Below are 16831 nucleotides of genomic sequence, written 5' to 3' on the forward strand. Positions count from 1 at the left end.
GCTTTGGCATTAGCTACCAGTCACAGTTTGCCAACCCAGGACCAATCAAGATGGTCCTAGGTTGGCCAATCAGAGGACAGGATTCTTGGTAGGTGACTTCACCCCCTCTGATCACCTCAGTTCTCTCAGAGAGTTGATCAGAGAGGGTTATTGTCACTCAGAGCTCCTGTCAAGTTGCACAATCACTATACACTTCTCATCCACCCATTACTTTTTTTTTCAGAGCAGATATTTTTTTTTACCCATTTAGTGGCCGTTTAGTTTTATAACTTTGTTAGCGGCCCTGACCCAGTCGCACCCAGAACTACATATTTTCTAGAGGCCCTCCTTCCCGTTGACATCCACATATAAAATATTTCAGTACCATTCGAAAAAAAAAAAATACTGTTTTATCTTCTACAGTTACTGGACTGTTTACTAAAATTCAAATATGGCGCATGGCAGGCGGTTTACTGCAGAGCAGGTGTACGCCATGATTTGTTCAGACACTGAGTCTGCAAGTGAAGGTGACATGAATTTTATTGCATCATCATCTTCAAATGAATCTGATGAACCCCCAAGAAGGCGCCAAAGGGTTGATGATCAGTCAAATGCACCTATTTGGGCACCCCCAGATAACTATGTGGCCCAGGTACCCAACTTTACTGCTGATGCGGGTACACATGTTAATACGACTGGGTTTAGAGAAATTGATTTTTTCAAGCTTTTCTTTACTGATAATTTAATTTCATTGATGGTTGTGCAAACCAATTTGTACGCAAACCAATTTATTGCCATGAATCCTACAACATTTCATGCCCCGAAATGGACCCCTACCGACGCTGGGGAGATGCGTACATTTTGGGGCATTGTATTAAGTATGGGCCTGGTAAAAAAACCATCTATAAGAGCATACTGGAGTACAGACATACTTTACCACAATCCAATGTATCGTGCAGCCATGTCTAGAATGAGATTTGAAGCCATAATGAAATTTATACACTACAATGACAATACCAGATGCCCACCCCAAGATGATCCCAATTTTGATAGATTGTATAAATTAAGGCCCATAATCAGCCATTTCAATTCTAGGTTTGCAGAACTATATACCCCTGATAAACATATTGTTGTTGACGAATCCCTAGTGAACTTCAAAGGAAGGCTGCATTTTCGACAGTACTTGCCAAACAAGAGGGCAAGATATGGCATCAAGCTGTATAAATTGTGTGAAAGTGAAACTGGCTACACACATCGCTTTAAAATATATGAGGGGAAGGATTCTAAAATAGAACCCCCAGAATGTCCCCCTACCCTTGGAATAAGCGGAAAAATTGTATGGGATTTGGTTCACCCATTGCTGGATCAAGGATACCACCTGTACCTTGACAACTTTTATTCCAATATATCACTTTTTAAGTGCCTTGCTAACAGAAGTACGGTGGCATGTGGCACAATAAGAAAGAACCAAAAAGGCCTCCCAAAAACGCTGCTGGGGCAAATGCTTAGGGTGGGAGAGAGCAGAGCACTTTGTAACGAAAATATATTGTGTGTTAAATATAAAGACAAAAGAGATGTACTTATGTTAACCACAATACATTGTGACATCAGCACCCTTGTGCCTGTTAGAGGTACTGGCACTGAAACCCCTAAACCAGTGTGCATTCAAGAATATAATAAATTTATGGGTGGGGTAGACCTGTCAGACCAGGTACTCAAACCCTACAGTGCCATGCGAAAATCCAGGATATGGTATAAAAAACTTGTGGTGCACCTTACACAGGTTGCATTATATAATGCATTTGTGCTTTACAGAAATGCTGGCCAAGAGGGAACTTTTCTTGAATTTCAAGAAAATGTAATAAAGGCGCTCATATATTGGGACCGGGAGGAGGCAGGCCCCAGTACCACTTCTACATGTGCGGAAACAAGGATAGTGCCAGGACAGCACTTCCCCAGTGAAATTTCTCCCACTGCTAAAAAGAGCAAGCCGCTAAAACGCTGCCGTGTATGTTACAAAAATGGTATAAGAAAGGAAACCAGCTATCAATGTGAAACATGTCCATCAAAACCTGGCCTTTGTATGAAAAGATGCTTCAAAATTTACCATACTACTTTTGATGTATAATTTTATACTTTTACTTTCATGAAACCCTTTTTATCCTTTCCTATTGCCAAATGAGAATTTATATTTTAGAAAACATCTTAGTCCACCTTCTCTAAATTATTCCAACTAAATTTACTGTAAAAATTATAAGGAAACTAAAAACCCACTATACCTTTAGATGAGTAGTTTCCGAAATGTGGTCACTTATTGAGGGTTTCCACTGTAGGAGTACCTCAGGATCTATTTAAGGCTCCATTCACACGTCCGCAAGTGTTTTGCGGATCTACAGATCCGTAAAACACGGACATCGGCGTTGTGTGTTCCACAATTTGCGGACCGCACATCGCCGGCACTATATAGAAAAGGACATGTTCTATTGGAACGCAATTGTGGACCCAGAAGTGCGGATCCATAATTGCGGACCCGGTGGGACATAGTCTGTCCCCATTAAAATTAATGGGTCCGCAATTCCGTTCCGCAAAATGCGCAACAGAATTGCGGCCGTGTAAATGGAGCCTGCTCCAAAATGCGGAACAGAATTGCGGACGTGTGAATGGAGCCTGCTCCATTCACACGTCCGCAATTCTGTTCTGCATCTTGCGGAACGGAAATGCGCACCCATTAATTTCAATAGGGACAGACGATGTCCCGCCCGGGTCCGCAATTGCGGATCTGCATTTCTGGGTCCGCAATCGCGTTCCCGAAAAAAATAGAACATAGAAAGGCATTTTCTATATAGCGGCGGCGATGTGTGGTCCGCTAATTGCGGAACGCACATCGCCGATGTCCGGTCTGCAAATTGCGGAACGCACATCGCCGATGTCCATGTTTTGCGGATCCGCAAAACACTTGCGGACGTGTGAATGGAGCCTAAATGAAACATTCCAGCAACATCTGTCCTCCAAAAAGAATATGGCACTCCTTCCCTTCTGAACCCTGCCTTACGCCCATACATCAGTTTTTGAGCACATATTGGGTGTTGCCATATTCAGTGGAAAATTGATTAAAAAAAAATTGGGGTGCATTTTGTCCTGTTACCCCTTGTGAAAGTAAAAAATGTGGGTGTAAAGCAACTTTTTCTGGATTTTTTTTTTTTTTTTCATTTTCAGAGCCAAGTGTTTCCTAATTCTGTGAAACGCCTGATGGGTCAAAGTGCGCAATACACACCTTGAAAAACTCCTTGACCAGTCTAGTTTCCAAAATGGGGTCACTTTTAGGGAGTTTCTACTCCAGGGGTGCATCAGGGGGGCTTCAAATGGGACATGGTGTAAATAAACCAGTCCAGCAAAATCTGCCTTCCAAAAACCATATGGCGCACCTTTCCCTCTACGCCCTACTGTGTGGCCGTACAGTAGTTTACGGCCACATATGGGGTGTTTCTGTAAACTGCAGAGTCAGGGCAATAAAGATACAGTCTTGTTTGGCTGTTAACCCTTGCTTTATTAGTGGAAAAAATGGGTTAAAAGGGAAAATTTGGCTAAAAAATTTAATTCTCAAATTTCATCCCCAACTTGCCAATAACTCTTGTGCAACACCTAAAGGGTTAACGACGTATGTAAAATCAGTTTTGAATACCTTGAGGGGTGTAGTTTCTTAGATGGGGTCACTTTCAGGGAGTTTCTACTCTAGGGGTGTATCAGGGGGGCTTCAAATGGGACATGGTGTAAATAAACCAGTCCAGCAAAATCTGCCTTCCAAAAACCATATGGAGCACCTTTCCCTCTACGCCCTACTGTGTGGCTGTACAGTAGTTTACGGCCACATATGGGGTGTTTCTGTAAACGGCAGAGTCAGGGCAATAAAGATACAGTCTTGTTTGGCTGTTAACCCTTGCTTTATTAGTGGAAAAAATGGGTTAAAAGGGAAAATTTGGCTAAGAAATTAAATTCTCAAATTTCATCCCCATTTGCCAATAACTCTTGTGCAACACCTAAAGGGTTAACGACGTATGTAAAATCAGTTTTGAATACCTTGAGGGGTGTAGTTTCTTAGATGGGGTCACTTTCAGGGAGTTTCTACTCTAGGGGTGCATCAGGGGGGCTTCAAATGGGACATGGTGTAAATAAACCAGTCCAGCAAAATCTGCCTTCCAAAAACCATATGGAGCACCTTTCCCTCTACGCCCTACTGTGTGCCCGTACAGTAGTTTACGGCCACATATGGGGTGTTTCTGTAAACGGCAGAGTCAGGGCAATAAAGATACAGTCTTGTTTGCCTGTTAACCCTTGCTTTATTAGTGGAAAAAATGGGTTAAAAGGGAAAATTTGGCTAAAAAATTAAATTCTCAAATTTCATCCCCATTTGCCAATAACTCTTGTGCAACACCTAAAGGGTTAACAACGTATGTAAATTCAGTTTTGAATACCTTGAGGGGTGTAGTTTCCAAAATGGGGTCACTTTTAGGGAGTTTCTACTCTAGGGGTGCATCAGGGGGGCTTCAAATGGGACATGGTGTAAATAAACCAGTCCAGCAAAATCTGCCTTCTAAAAACCATATGGCGCACCTTTCACTCTACGCCCCGCTGTGTGGCCGTACAGTAGTTTACGGCCACATATGGGGTGTTTCTGTAAACGGCAGAGTCAGGGCAATAAAGATACAGTCTTGTTTGGCTGTTAACCCTTGCTTTGTTAGTGGAAAAAAATGGGTTAAAATGGAAAATTTAGCTAAAAAAAGAAATTCTCAAATTTCATCCCCATTTGCCAATAACTCTTGTGCAGCACCTAAAGGGTTAACAAAGTTTGTAAAATCGGTTTTGAATACCTTGAGGGGTGTAGTTTATAGAATGGGGTCATTTTTGGGTGGTTTCTATTATGTAAGCCTCGCAAAGTGACTTCAGACCTGTAGTTGTCCTTAAAAATTGGGTTTTTGAAAATTTCTGAAAAATGTCAAGATTTGCTTCTAAACTTCTAAGCCTTGTAACATCCCCAAAAAATAAAATATCATTCCCAAAATGATCCAAACATGAAGTAGACATATGGGGAATGTAAAGTCATCACAATTTTTGGGGGTATTACTATGTATTACAGAAGTAGAGAAACTGAAACTTTGAAATTTGCTAATCTTTGCAATTTTTTAGTAAATTAGGTATTATTTTGTGCAAAAAGAATTATTTTTTTGACTTCATTTTGCCAGTGTCATGAAGTACAATATGTGATGAAAAAACAATCTCAGAATGGCCTGGATAAGTCAAAGCGTTTTAAAGTTATCAGCACTTAAAGTGACAGTGGTCAGATTTGCAAAAAATGGCCTGGTCCTTAAGGTGAAATAAGGCTGTGTCCTTAAGGGGTTAACAATGGAAGAACAACGATTTCAAACATCACCCCCCTTTTAACAGGTCAAGTCTGCCATTTTAACCCAATCAACCTGACATAATGATCTCCTGCCTTGTGTTCGTCAACATTCTCACCTGAGTTAACAAGACGATTACTGAAATGCTCTCAGCAGGTCCTTTAATGACAGCAATGAAATGCAGTGGAAAGTTTTTGGGGGGATTAAGTTAATTTTCATGGCAAAGAAGGACTATGCAATTCATCTGATCACTCTTCATAACATTCTGGAGTATATGCAAATTGCTATTATAAAAACTTAAGCAGCAACTTTTCCAATACGGTGAACGCCGTAAAAAATAAGACTTGCTAAGATAAGAATTGCTAATTTATTCTTGTTGCCACTGAAAAAACTTAATAACAAGTGATCAAAAAGCGCCATTTACTCCAAAATAATAGCAATGAAAAATACAAGTCGTTTCACAAAAATCAAGTCCTCACACAACTCCATAGAAATAAAAATAAAAAAATCTATGGGTCTTGGGAAGCGGCAATGTAAGAACATTTTTTTTTTTTTTTAAAAAGGGGTTTTATTGCAAAAAAGTAGTAAAACCTAAAAAAAACTAAATTTTTGGTAAAACTACAGGGTACATCATGGATGAAATTAAATTAATACTCCATAGATGAGTGGTAGATTTTAAAATACTCCTGCATGCACAGGCCAGGTTTTTCAGGGCAGGTTTCGCAGTGGTAAATGGTGTCTTTCCTTATCCCCCTTACACACCCTGCATCTTTTTTGGCTCCTTCCCTTCGTTGCTGTCTGGGGGACTTGGAAAATGTTGCCCTGGTACAACACGGGCTCCATGACTTCCAGAAGTATTGGGGCCCTCCCCTGCCTGGTTTTTAAAAATTAGGGCCTTGATAACCACCTCTTGGAACTGAAGGAAAGTTCCTATGTGGTCTGCAGATTGAAATGGCACGTACGCATTGCACATTGCCATCTGCACAATGTGTATGGCCAGCTTTTTGTACCACACTTTTGTTTTTCGTGTGGCACTGTAGAGCCTCATGGAGGAGAGCCCTACTTTTCACCCATTCTCAGTGGCAGTTAGGGACATGAATAGGGGTATGTCCCTAACTGCCATACCTATTCATGTCCCTAACTGCCATACCTCTGGCAGTTAGGGACATAAATAGGGGTATGCTGGTATAATAGTTATCCACATAGAGGTGGTAACCCTTATCCAGCAGTGGGTGCAGTAATTCCCACACGATTGGGGTGGGCACTGTGCATTGTCGTTGTAGTGTAGGAATTTCCCAATTGACTCAAATCGTTTCTGGGTCATTGTCTTACTGTGAATTGGAGTCTGGTAGAAAATGTCCGAACTCCAATATTGTCTAACGTTTGGCTTATTTACAACGCCCATATGCATCACGAGTCCCCAAAACTTCATCATCTCTGCTGCACTTACTAGGGTCCAACCTAGAGGTCTAGCGTATGCCGATGTAGGGTTCTGATCAATGAATTGTTGGGCGTATAAATTGGTTTAGGCCACCATTAAATTTACAAAATCTTCAGAGAAGAAGATTTTGAAAAAATCTAGTTCAGTGAAGCCCTATCTGTATTCCGGACCTGCCCTCAAAATCCGGAATTTGGGGCTGATAATTGTCAGGGGGTGGGTTCCATTAGAGTTGTGTGTAATCTTTATTTCGTGTGAGGGGTGTGTGTGTGTGTTGTGTTTTCACACGTGAAGGGGCTTGTAATAAATTTAATTAAATCTGAGAGCAGCGCGCTCCATGTTCTCTGATACTACGCTGCTTGGTAAATGGCAAATCCCAGTATCGAATAGATACCGATACAAAAGTATCGATTGGGTATCGATAATTCGATACCCGGTGCAACCTTATATGGGACATGGGTAGTGATTTTCCCCAGATATGTAATGTCATGCACACAGCAGGCTCCACCTGAAGTTACTCCTCATCGGCAAGTCCCCATGTGTACCCTTATTCTCTTCAATAATGTACAACGCTGCTCACAAAAGGATCTTCTTGTCTGCTCTTAGAATATAATTTTTGATTTATTGATTAAGCACCATTTTATTTTTCAGATTCGTTTTCAGATGTTATGAGGTACTTGTAAGAGGATTATTACTCTTGGGTCTTCTATTAAAAGTTAGTGATGAGAACAATACAGTACAGAACTGATAGGGTAAAGTGATTGAGTAACAATGTTCTAAAGCAGGGATGCCCAACCTGCAGCCCTCCAGCTTTTGCCAAACTACAACTCCCAGCATGCTTGGACAGCCTACATCAGGGCATGGTGGAAGTTGTAGTTTTACAACAGCTGGAGGGCCACAGGTTGAGCATCCCTGTTGTAAATGGTTGGGCATTGAGTCATACAGGTTCCTAATGGTATTCTGTTGCACATTTTCCCACCAATGTTGCCGCTGGGCTTGAAGAAAGCTCGTAGGTTGCCGAAGCTGGCACCCCGCTGATAAATGTGCTGACTGGGCAAGCTAAGGGAGTATTGAAGTATGGTAGAGTCATTCCTGGGAAACTTTTTCTGTATGGGCAAGCCTTATCTTGCTGAAAAAATGCCATTTTGGAAGCCTGGCTGTGAGAGGCAACACGTGGCCGCAGGATGTCCTGCAAATATTGCTGAGCTGTAGCATCCCTCATATCACTACAAGGTTTGACTGACTGTCGTATCAATAGCTCCCTAGACCATCACTCCAGCAGTTTGGGCAGTGTTTTGTTCCACAGAAACGGCAGTATTGAAGCACTCACCACCAGACCTCCACACTTGAACCTAATCTTTGTCAGACCCCAAACAGAACGTTGGTTGTAGTCCATAGCAGTCCAGGTTTCATGAACGAGGACCTGGAGTGGTCACAGCTGCAAACTAAGGAGATGGTGGCTGGATGTCAATGTAATGGGTGTCATGACACCAAATTTTCTTCTGCTAAGTAACTAATGAAGGTGCCAGCTATGTTGGATGGTAAACAAAGAAACTGTGGAGCTGCTTGTTCTTGTCAGTAGATCAAGGAATCCTTTCTACTGGTGGTCTGAGCAGTCTGGAGCATTTGCCCTGTGTGTGTACCCTCCCATAACCACTACCAACAACTCCTAACAGTTAGGTCAGAAAGGCAATTCATTGAAAAGACCATCCCGATTCTCTCAGTCCACTGATCCCTCTGTATGTCAATTAGGCTAAATGTCTTTGAATGCATCTTAGAGGCATGTCTAGTAGTCAATGATCTTTCACCATAAGTACACTACCCAAAGGTAGCCTCTGAGAAACTATTTATAGGGCAGCAGGGAAGGCACTTGTATGCCTTATTGTGGCCAGCCACTGTGTCTAATCAGACAATACTGCAATCACTTACATATCTGCACGCTGGGCTTTGAAGCAATCTGACATTTTTATCTGGGTGCATAATTTTTTTTGGTGAGTGAGTGTATGTTGCTGTCACTTTCCATCACTTAACATGATTAATGTTGGTTTGACATTGAAGAGCTTAAAGGGGTTATCCCATCTTAGACAATGGTGGTATATTGCTAGGATATGCCCTCATTGTCTGATAGGTGCGGGTTCCCCAGGGTCCGTCCACCACCAGGCTCAGCTCCCCGCCTCTCCAATTGAAGTGAATTCGATTCGGGTCTCAATAAATTCAAACCTAAATGCAAATACTCCAATTGCACTGAAAAGTTGTGGATGACAATCTGAGGGCTCCTAGGACTGTATGCATGTTATACCTTTTTAATTAGTAGTCTTTAGTAATCAAGAGATTAACAATCTGTTGGTGGAAGGTAGAGATGATTTAATACCTAATATTACACTCCTCTTAATACTCCACAAAGTGATGGTGAACCCTCTGTGCTCTCCACACAGCAGTTATTTTCCTAATGTGGTTCTTCATAGTTCTAATACTCTCTGTGGTGTGAGACTACAAAGTAATAATACCACCTTGGCAGTTCTAATAGCCTCTTTCTGCCTAACCCAATGATAACTCCTTTTGTGGCCATCACAGTAAAATATTATCTAGAAAGTAAAAAATGCCCTATGTGTGCCCTAGATCTGCCACTGTGTGACCCAAAATAATAATTTGGGACCCACACGCAATAAAAAAAAGTTCACCTTTGTGTTCCCTTTGTTTGCAAGAATAAAATAAAACTCCTACTCACCTAACCCAATCCCATAATAAATGAAGGGACTGAAGCCTCTTCTTGTCTGTGAAGTTACAGCAGGTGGTGTAACGTAGTGATGTTAGGATGCTAATGTATTGTGTGTGTGTGTGGTCCTGGCATCCTATAGGCATAGCAGAATGTCATGGGCTTTACCATAGATTACAGGTAGAAGTGGCATATGCCCAGGGATCCATGGCCCTGTGCTAGAAGTCTGTGCTATTTGCCCCGGGTGCGCATTGCTAGTGAATTCACTGGTATAAAAAGTAAATTGGTATATTTCTAATTAAAGACATGGTTAATTTGATATTACTTCTACTGCCTACTATGTAGTATTACTGTTTGATTTCTTCTATAAGTCTTTCAATGAAGGTCAACCTAAAATGTATACACTCAATTGCACTCACTCTCTCTCGCACTTTTACTCTTGCTCACTTTTAAATTACATAAAAATTTGAATTTGCCAAACTCTTTAAAGATTTGGGTCGAATTTAAGAATTTTAGAACCAAATTACTTATCTCAGATTAAGTACTCTCATTTGTAATTTTAATTTTGTAGAAGAATTATGGCAAGTATTGACAATAGCAATGTGTATTATTTTTTATTGAAATGTGTGGTTTGGACTAAAGGCTGGGGTTTAATAACTTATGCTTGCAGTAAAATTGGGTTGACATGACAAATACAACTTTACTGTTTCCTTGCAGGGGTCAAAGCTTCAAATTACTTTTACAATGTTGGAATTCTTGCAGTTGTCACACAAGTTTTTCCTCTTCAGGGAAACATTGTTGTTGCATGACAATTGTGGTAGCCCTCAGTTTTATTGTGACCATCATGCAATGAAAAGTCACCATGGAACCCTAACCTAACTTACTGGCCAATGACATATGTTGCCTGTACGATAATCTATTTTTCTATATTCTATTTTTAAGAAAAATTGTTTAATTTCTTATAACAGATCAACATGACAGATACCATTTTTGGCAATGGAAGAGACCAATGGGTGTGCCCCAATGATAGACAGCTAGCCCTCAGAGCCAAGTAAGTTTACCAAGCTTGTCTAATTCAAGTGATGTTACTATAACTTCTCCATGAAAATGTATTACTTACATATAACTATATATACCAAAACACTTTTTCAATAGCGTTACCACTTGTAGTATAAGCTCAATGTTGGCATCAGTGGGTCTTTTGACTGCCAGTCTAAATCCTTTTTTTTTTTTTTTGTCTGTCACTGAAGTAAAATATTATTAACGAGCAGTTTCACAAACCGTGCAATACTTTTCAGGCATGTCATTGTTCATCTAAGACACTGTCTTGCCTGATAAGACTTTATTAATCTTTTATATTTGCATGTCCTCCATAAAGGCTGTGCATCAAAGTCTTTCTTTGTTTAGATACAGCAGAAAGTTTCCAGCATTGATTTCCCCCTTTATAGTTCTAAGATCAGAGAAATGTGCAAATCCACGGTATATGCTCAATTCACTTGTGGTCTACAGTACTTGGTTGCAACAAATGTTCAACTTCTAATTCTGTAAGAAGGCCTAAATATTCAGCAGTCTTTTGGTCTATTTCTGAAAGAACCTTGCAGATCTACAGATTGTACTATCTTCAGTTGGTAGCTTTTCTACTGTGTTATACAAATTCCTTTTTATGATGGTAGATCTTGGGAGCCCTCTGTCTTATTGCAGTAGATTTTCACCTCACTAACGTTGCCTACCCCTGCTCAGAGGTGTAGCTAGGCTTTCCTGCACCCGGGGCAAGGAATCAGTATGAACCCCCCCCCCCCCTTGTATTTCCCAACTTTAACAAAAGAGAATGAGGGATAATATCAGCAGTGTGCCGCTCTGCAGCACTTGGTTGCAATATTATTATATTAAGCCATGCCTCTAATTATAATTATACTCGCCCAATCCCACCCAGTCCCCCTAGAGTTATTAAAACTTAACTTTTAAGAATATCCTTACACATATTTTTTATGCCTTTTTAGGTATAAAAATATTCGAAAGCCCCCTTTTTAAAAACTACCTAGGAGTGGCGTGTGTGTGACGGGAGTCGAGACTCCGGCCCTGACACATTTACTATCTTTTGTGCCTGAAAACTGGCATAAAAGAGGGGTAAAAACTAGGGGCCCAAGTTTTTTTTTTTTTTTTTTTTGTCCAGGCGCATGGACTGCTGAGGTGCACCTAATTCATAAATTAAGCTAATGTTCTGACAAAGATCAGCATAAAAAGACAGTCTTTGTAAATGACCCCCGATATGTACACCTGATAAAATCTATCATGGGGTATGTGGCGGTACCAGTGAAACAACAAACTGGTCCTACTGCCTTCAGGATTTCGTTGGTGTGATGTCCGCTGGGACCAGAACTTGGTCTCAGTGGTGATAGAGCAAAAAGAATAATCACATACACGGTATGTGTATCTGTCCCTCATAAATCCCCAGCAGGGAACACACTGCTGGCCCTTTAAGACCTAGCCCTCTCAATGTATAACAGGGTAATCAGGGGCTGTGCCTTCCCCTTAGTGCTACCACACAGTAGCTATGCCCACATTACTCCCTCTAAAAGTAGTAACGCTTACATTGTGCTTCCTCAAAGTACTAATGCTCACATTGTGCCTCATTACAGTAATAATATCCACATTGGGCCCCCTCACAGTAGTAATATCCATGTTGTCCCCCCTCACAGTAGTAATGCCCACATTGTGCTCCCTCACAGTACTTATGTCCTCATTGTGCTTCCTCACAGTAGTAATGTCCTCATTGTGCTTCCTCACAGTAGTAATGTCCTCATTGTGCCCCCTCACAGTAGTAATATCCAAATCGTGCCCTCTCACAGTAATATTATCCACGTTGTGCCCCCGATAGTAGCAATGTTCACATTGTGGCCCCCTCACAGCAGTAATGTCCACATTGTGCCCCCTCACAGCAGTAATGCCCACATTGTGCCCCCTCACAGCAGTAATATTCACATTGTGCCTCCTCGCAGTAGTAATATCCAGTGTGCCCCCTCACAGTGGTAATGCCCACATTGTGCTTCCTCACAGTACTAATGCCCACATTGTGCCTCATCACAGTAATAATATCCACATTGTGCCCCCTCACAGTAATGTTCTCATTGTGCCCCCTCACAGTAATGTTCTCATTGTGCCCCCTCACAGCAATAATGTCCACATTGTGCCCCCTCACGGCAGTAATGTCCACATTGTGCCCCCTCACGGCAGTAATGTCCACATTGTGCCCCCTCACGGCAGTAATGTCCACATTGTGCCCCCTCACGGCAGTAATGTCCACATTGTGCCCCCTCACGGCAGTAATGTCCACATTGTGCCCCCTCACGGCAGTAATGTCCACATTGTGCCCCCTCACGGCAGTAATGTCCACATTGTGCCCCCTCACGGCAGTAATGTCCACATTGTGCCCCCTCACGGCAGTAATGTCCACATTGTGCCCCCTCACGGCAGTAATGTCCACATTGTGCCCCCTCACGGCAGTAATGTCCACATTGTGCCCCCTCACGGCAGTAATGTCCACATTGTGCCCCCTCACGGCAGTAATGTCCACATTGTGCCCCCTCACGGCAGTAATGTCCACATTGTGCCCCCTCACGGCAGTAATGTCCACATTGTGCCCCCTCACGGCAGTAATGTCCACATTGTGCCCCCTCACGGCAGTAATGTCCACATTGTGCCCCCTCACGGCAGTAATGTCCACATTGTGCCCCCTCACGGCAGTAATGTCCACATTGTGCCCCCTCACGGCAGTAATGTCCACATTGTGCCCCCTCACGGCAGTAATGTCCACATTGTGCCCCCTCACGGCAGTAATGTCCACATTGTGCCCCCTCACGGCAGTAATGTCCACATTGTGCCCCCTCACGGCAGTAATGTCCACATTGTGCCCCCTCACGGCAGTAATGTCCACATTGTGCCCCCTCACGGCAGTAATGTCCACATTGTGCCCCCTCACGGCAGTAATGTCCACATTGTGCCCCCTCACGGCAGTAATGTCCACATTGTGCCCCCTCACGGCAGTAATGTCCACATTGTGCCCCCTCACGGCAGTAATGTCCACATTGTGCCCCCTCACGGCAGTAATGTCCACATTGTGCCCCCTCACGGCAGTAATGTCCACATTGTGCCCCCTCACGGCAGTAATGTCCACATTGTGCCCCCTCACGGCAGTAATGTCCACATTGTGCCCCCTCACGGCAGTAATGTCCACATTGTGCCCCCTCACGGCAGTAATGTCCACATTGTGCCCCCTCACGGCAGTAATGTCCACATTGTGCCCCCTCACGGCAGTAATGTCCACATTGTGCCCCCTCACGGCAGTAATGTCCACATTGTGCCCCCTCACGGCAGTAATGTCCACATTGTGCCCCCTCACGGCAGTAATGTCCACATTGTGCCCCCTCACGGCAGTAATGTCCACATTGTGCCCCCTCACGGCAGTAATGTCCACATTGTGCCCCCTCACGGCAGTAATGTCCACATTGTGCCCCCTCACGGCAGTAATGTCCACATTGTGCCCCCTCACGGCAGTAATGTCCACATTGTGCCCCCTCACGGCAGTAATGTCCACATTGTGCCCCCTCACGGCAGTAATGTCCACATTGTGCCCCCTCACGGCAGTAATGTCCACATTGTGCCCCCTCACGGCAGTAATGTCCACATTGTGCCCCCTCACGGTAGTAATATCCAAATCGTGCCCCCTCACAATAGTAACACCCACATTGTACCCCCTCACAGAAGTAATGCCCACATTGTTCCCACTCACAGTAGTTAACTACTGTGAGGGGGCACACTGTGGGCATTACTGCAAGAGGCATAATGTGGACATAAGTACTGTAATGGGCGCACAATGAGGCCAAAATTAATGTGAGGGGGTACAATGTGGGCGTTTCTACTGTGAGGGTGCACAGTGTGGACATAACTAGTGTGAGGGGGCACAGTGTGGACATAACTAGTGTGAGGGGGCACAGTGTGGACATAACTAGTGTGAGGGGGCACAGTGTGGACATAACTAGTGTGAGGGGGCACACTGTGAACATATGTCCACAGTGTTCTCCCTCACAGTAGTTATGCCCACATTGTGCCCTTTTCAGGAGTGTCCCATCCAGCTCCATTAATAAAGTAAAAAAAAAATGCTGAATACTCGCCTGTTTTCCCATCCGATGCTCCCCAGCAGCAGCATGATGCGCTCACCCACACATCGTGCTACTGGGCTGATTCCCAGGCCTGCACGCTCCTCCCACACAGCCCTGCAATGTGGTGTGTGGCCTGTGGGGGATTGCGATGGCTCCCTGCTTCACTTTGTAAGTCAACTGCCCGGGTGCTCTCTAAACTCTTCCTCCGGGCATGTGCCCCTCTTGCCCCCTCCCATCTACGCCCCTGCCCTGCTTAAAGCAGATACATAATTATTGGACCTGCCTCTGTATGAATTTACTTGTTCTGCAAGGTAATGTGGTTAGTGTAATAATGTATTTGTCAGGTCTGGCTCTTCCGATGGTAGTGTTATAGAGATACCATATGCAAAATAAAGAAAATGGGTTCAGATTGACCCAGGGAATTGTTCTAGTAAAGTGAGAGCTATTCATCTGATCCCACTGAATCCCTTTTCTTGTTCTAGTTTTAAATTTTTTTTTTTTACTTTACTTGAGTTGGTAAATAACCAAACTGAATGGTGAGAAGAGAGGGATTTTATTATGTGAGGCACATCTGTGAAATATTTTTCTTGCTGTTAGCTTTTCTGTCTGTATTTACCATCTTTCATTTCTGATATTTGTTCTTTCTCTGCCAAATCCTTTTTTTTTTTTTTTTTTTTTTTAATCAAAACAATTGCTATATACTATACGAAAGCAGAGCAACAGCAGATGCCTTGGATCATAGTTTTAAAGTCCTTATTTTAGAAAATGATTGCAATGATTCCCTTTTAATACAGTAGATATAATATAAGAGTTTATTTACCTACTTGTTCGTACTGCTACTGTATATCTTGTCCATAGGTCAGATACTACAGTTACACAGGCTGAAAAGACATATTCATCAAGTTCAACCTTTGTCAGATCAAATATACAGCATTGTTGGATTAAAGGGATTCTGTCACCAAGTTTTAGGTTATAGAGCTGCGGACATGCACAGCTAGATCGCCGCTAGCATGTCCGTAATATACCTGTCCTATAGGGCTGTGTGCTTTCATTTTCTTTAAAAAAGGTTTTAGAGATATGTAAATTAGTCTTGTAAGGTGACCAAGGGGCTGTACGAACCTTCCTGGTGCCCAGCCACGCCCGCCTGTGAAGGAGCCCAGCACCGCCTATGCCCTCCGAATCTCCTCCTTTCGTCACCGTTAGATAGCCGTAATCTTGCGATGTGCAGTGCCGGTATAGTGTTCCTTCCCTGTGCTGGCATCGGCCTCAGGGAAGGAACTGCGGATGCGCGAGCTCACGCATTGCGAGATTACGGCTATCTATTGATGACTAAAGGAGGAGATTTGGAGGACATAGGCGGTGCTGGGCTCCTTCACAGGAGGGCGTGGCTGGGCACCAGGAAGGTTCGTACAGCCCCTTGGGCACCTTACAAGACTAATTTACATATCTCTAAGGCCTCTTTCACACTTGCGTTGTCCGGATCCAGCGTGTACTCCACTTGCCGGAATTACACGCCGGATCCGGAAAAACGCAAGTGAACTGAAAGCATTTGAAGACGGATCTGTCTTCAAAATGCTTTCAGTGTTACTATGGCAGCCAGGACGCTATTAAAGTCCTGGTTGCCATAGTAGTAGTGGGGAGCGGGCGAGCGGTATACTTGCAGTCCGTGCAGCTCCCGGGGCGCTCCAGAATGACGTCAGAGCACCCCATGCGCATGGATGACGTGCCATGCGATCACGTTATCTCTGCGCTTGGGGCGCCCTGACGTCACTCTGGAGCACCCCGGGAGCCGCACGGACGGTAAGTATACTGCTGCCCCGCTCCCCACTACACTTTACCATGGCTGCCAGGACTTTAGCGTCCCGGCAGCCATGGTAACCATTCTGAAAAAGCTAAACGTCGGATCCGGCAATGCGCCGAAACGACGTTTAGCTTAAGGCCGAATCCGGATCAATGCCTTTCAATGGGCATTCATTCCGGATCCGGCCTTGCGGCAAGTGTTCAGGATTTTTGGCCGGCGCAAAAAGCGCAGCATGCTGCAGTATTTTCTCCGGCAAAAAAAAAATCCAGTCCGGAACTGAAGACATCCTGATGCATCCTGAACGGATTTCTCTCCATTCAGAATGCATTAGGATAAAACTGA

The 16831-nt window shown here is 43.5% G+C and overlaps 2 protein-coding genes across 2 annotated transcripts in view; both read left to right on the plus strand.

The window, feature by feature from the left end:
- The window catches only part of RPH3AL (rabphilin 3A like (without C2 domains)), a 342327-nt gene that overhangs the window by 34863 nt on the left and 290633 nt on the right, over window positions 1-16831 (plus strand). The window contains exon 2 of the mRNA XM_044285948.1: window positions 10498-10580. Coding sequence (XP_044141883.1) covers window positions 10504-10580 — 77 coding nt within the window. The 5' untranslated portion in view covers window positions 10498-10503. The remainder of the gene's footprint in view (window positions 1-10497; window positions 10581-16831) is intronic.
- On the plus strand, window positions 431-2107 carry LOC122931535 (piggyBac transposable element-derived protein 4-like). The gene has a single exon (XM_044285602.1). It carries the CDS (start codon window positions 431-433, stop codon window positions 2105-2107), a length of 1677 nt encoding a protein of 558 aa, XP_044141537.1.

This window comes from Bufo gargarizans, chromosome 3 (genome assembly GCF_014858855.1).
Source record: "Bufo gargarizans isolate SCDJY-AF-19 chromosome 3, ASM1485885v1, whole genome shotgun sequence".
NCBI lineage: Eukaryota > Metazoa > Chordata > Amphibia > Anura > Bufonidae > Bufo > Bufo gargarizans.

Bases quoted from the DNA above. Each gene is read 5' to 3' on its own strand.
- LOC122931535 (XM_044285602.1), top strand. From the start codon at position 431: ATGGCGCATGGCAGGCGGTTTACTGCAGAGCAGGTGTACGCCATGATT.